Source organism: Aureococcus anophagefferens, assembly GCF_000186865.1.
Source record: "Aureococcus anophagefferens unplaced genomic scaffold AURANscaffold_26, whole genome shotgun sequence".
Taxonomy (NCBI): domain Eukaryota; class Pelagophyceae; order Pelagomonadales; family Pelagomonadaceae; genus Aureococcus; species Aureococcus anophagefferens.
The window spans coordinates 18049-19420 of NW_008705586.1; the positions used below are offsets into that span (position 1 = coordinate 18049).

At 54.3% G+C, this 1372-nt stretch overlaps 1 protein-coding gene across 1 annotated transcript in view; it reads left to right on the forward strand.

Moving 5' to 3' along the window:
* AURANDRAFT_72367 (hypothetical protein) overlaps nt 1-1372 on the forward strand; it is a gene marked incomplete at both ends in the record, with an annotated part of 8040 nt that continues 6668 nt past the window's right edge. The window contains 2 exons of the mRNA XM_009042029.1: nt 1-750; nt 1000-1030. Coding sequence (XP_009040277.1) covers nt 123-750; nt 1000-1030 — 659 coding nt within the window. The remainder of the gene's footprint in view (nt 751-999; nt 1031-1372) is intronic.

Here is a 1372-nt window from a genome sequence, read left to right on the forward strand (position 1 = left end):
TGGAAGCGGGTATCGTAGGGGTGTTGAATGACCAGGTGTCGTCAGATTCAGACCCACTCACTCGGCAACGTGCATCAAAAGCATTGGAGATCTGCGCACGCGATGCAAATGGTTGCCGAGCTATGTTAGCAGCGAACACAGCCCAAGTAGTGGCCCCGGCGTTGAATGATGATGAAAATGATGTGCGATTACATGTTTACGAGGCCCTGATCGAAATGTCTACCGGGAGTATACGGGGCGTCCGTGCGCTCGTCGCATCCAACTATCCAGCTATGCTCGTCAGCAAGGCAGCTAATGAGGTAGTTGCAATGCAACCCCTCGCACTGAAGCTTCTACGCAATTGCCTTTATGATGATCAGGGTCTCGAAGATGCACTCGGGCACTCGGCTGTCGAAACTTGCATCACACTGCTCGGGAGCTTCGACACTTCTGTGCGCCACGAGGCTGCCAACACCCTTTCGACATTGTGCTTTGCGGAAATGGCCAAAATGTCTGCTATTCAGGGAGACGCTGTCACCGTGCTTATTACATTACTCAGGGACTCTGAGCAGCATGTCCGATGCGCTGCAACGGGAGCATTGATGGCCATTACCACCACTGATGAAGGGAAGCGTGCGATGGTCCCACCACTTACTGATGGCGAAATCGAGTCTGTTTCTTTGCTTATCCTTCTACTGCACGAAACCCACGACCTGCTGATCACAAACACCCTCAAGTGTATCTCTAATGTCGCTGTGCATCCACTGGCGCGTGAGCAAATGAAGAATTCTAAGGAGTGCCTTGAATCACTTTCCCAATTCTGCGTCTCAGACCACCCCCTCATAGCAAAGCATGCCATCATTGCGAAAAAGGCGGTCCTATGGCGACCATGATTCCACGCAGATTGTGACTTGGCTAGGGACGCACCAGCTTCAGGCGCGGCCCCGCGGCGGCAGTAGCACGCGTGTCAAATCAGCGGCGATTTTCGCGGGGGGGGGGGGGCCTCCTGTGGCCGCCCAGGCGGCCGGCGCGCTAGTGGTAGGTTAAGCTGGTGCGCATGTTGACTCGACACTTGCGCAGAACGGGACTCCGAATTAGAGCAACGTTAGTTCAGAGAGCGCCTCTGGCGGACCTCAGCAGAAAGCGCCCCTGGCGAATCAATTCACCGCATCTAACGAAAGATTTCCTATACAAGATATCATCTGAACAGGCGCTGCAATCCGCGCTAGTATCGTCACGTAGAAAGATGAAGCGTGCGAAAAAAGCCCCGGGACAGAAGCGAAATCAGCCCAAAGACGCTGACAAGGCTGTGGTGCCTCTTGCTGGACCGGTCCTAGCTCAAGAGGACGATGACATGTACCAAGAGCCCTACCGACTCATTAAAGTGCCTGCG